At 34.2% G+C, this 494-nt stretch overlaps 1 protein-coding gene across 1 annotated transcript; it reads right to left on the reverse strand.

The window, feature by feature from the left end:
* Window positions 1–7: 7 nt before the first annotated feature.
* On the reverse strand, window positions 8–488 carry LOC105461456 (putative ATP-dependent RNA helicase C550.03c; the record flags this gene model as incomplete). The annotated part of the gene is made up of 3 exons (XM_011707951.1): window positions 445–488; window positions 170–348; window positions 8–60 (listed from the first exon to the last, which is right to left on the reverse strand). Coding segments are annotated over exons 2-3 (203 nt in total), but the record flags the coding sequence as incomplete, so codon positions are not given.
* Between the last annotated feature and the right edge of the window lie 6 nt (window positions 489–494).

Here is a 494-nt window from a genome sequence, read left to right on the forward strand (position 1 = left end):
CGTGTGCTCTTCCGATCTCTGTTCCAATTCCGCATGCACGTCGCTCATTATCTTGCAAGCCTGAAGGAAAACGAGAGGATTGTTTTAATCTCTCATTGTAAGGTACAAATTTTTAAATACTTGATTAATGTATTAAAAAAGAAAAAATGATATGATCAATGATACGTACGTTAGTAAGATTTGGCGTGAGTTGAGGCTGGTATTCCGTGCGTTGCTGGAAGATCAATGCTGATAGCAAAGCTGCTATTTCTGCCGGTTGTAAGACAGTTAACACATTTTTGAGAATCAATTCTGTTATCAGTAGCTCGTTACTACCCATTTGCAGCGCGACTCTTCCTTTGAGGGCGACTAATAATAAACGATACGATTATTAATTATGTATTTTTAATAAATAAATATTGAATATAAATTTAACTATAACTATTATATATTTTTAATACAAACCTCTTTCGTCGTTATCTATGTATCTAAAATGTTTGAGGAGTGCCACCATA

The sequence above is a fragment of the Wasmannia auropunctata genome, unplaced genomic scaffold (genome assembly GCF_000956235.1).
Source record: "Wasmannia auropunctata unplaced genomic scaffold, wasmannia.A_1.0 LD287709.1, whole genome shotgun sequence".
Lineage (NCBI taxonomy): Eukaryota > Metazoa > Arthropoda > Insecta > Hymenoptera > Formicidae > Wasmannia > Wasmannia auropunctata.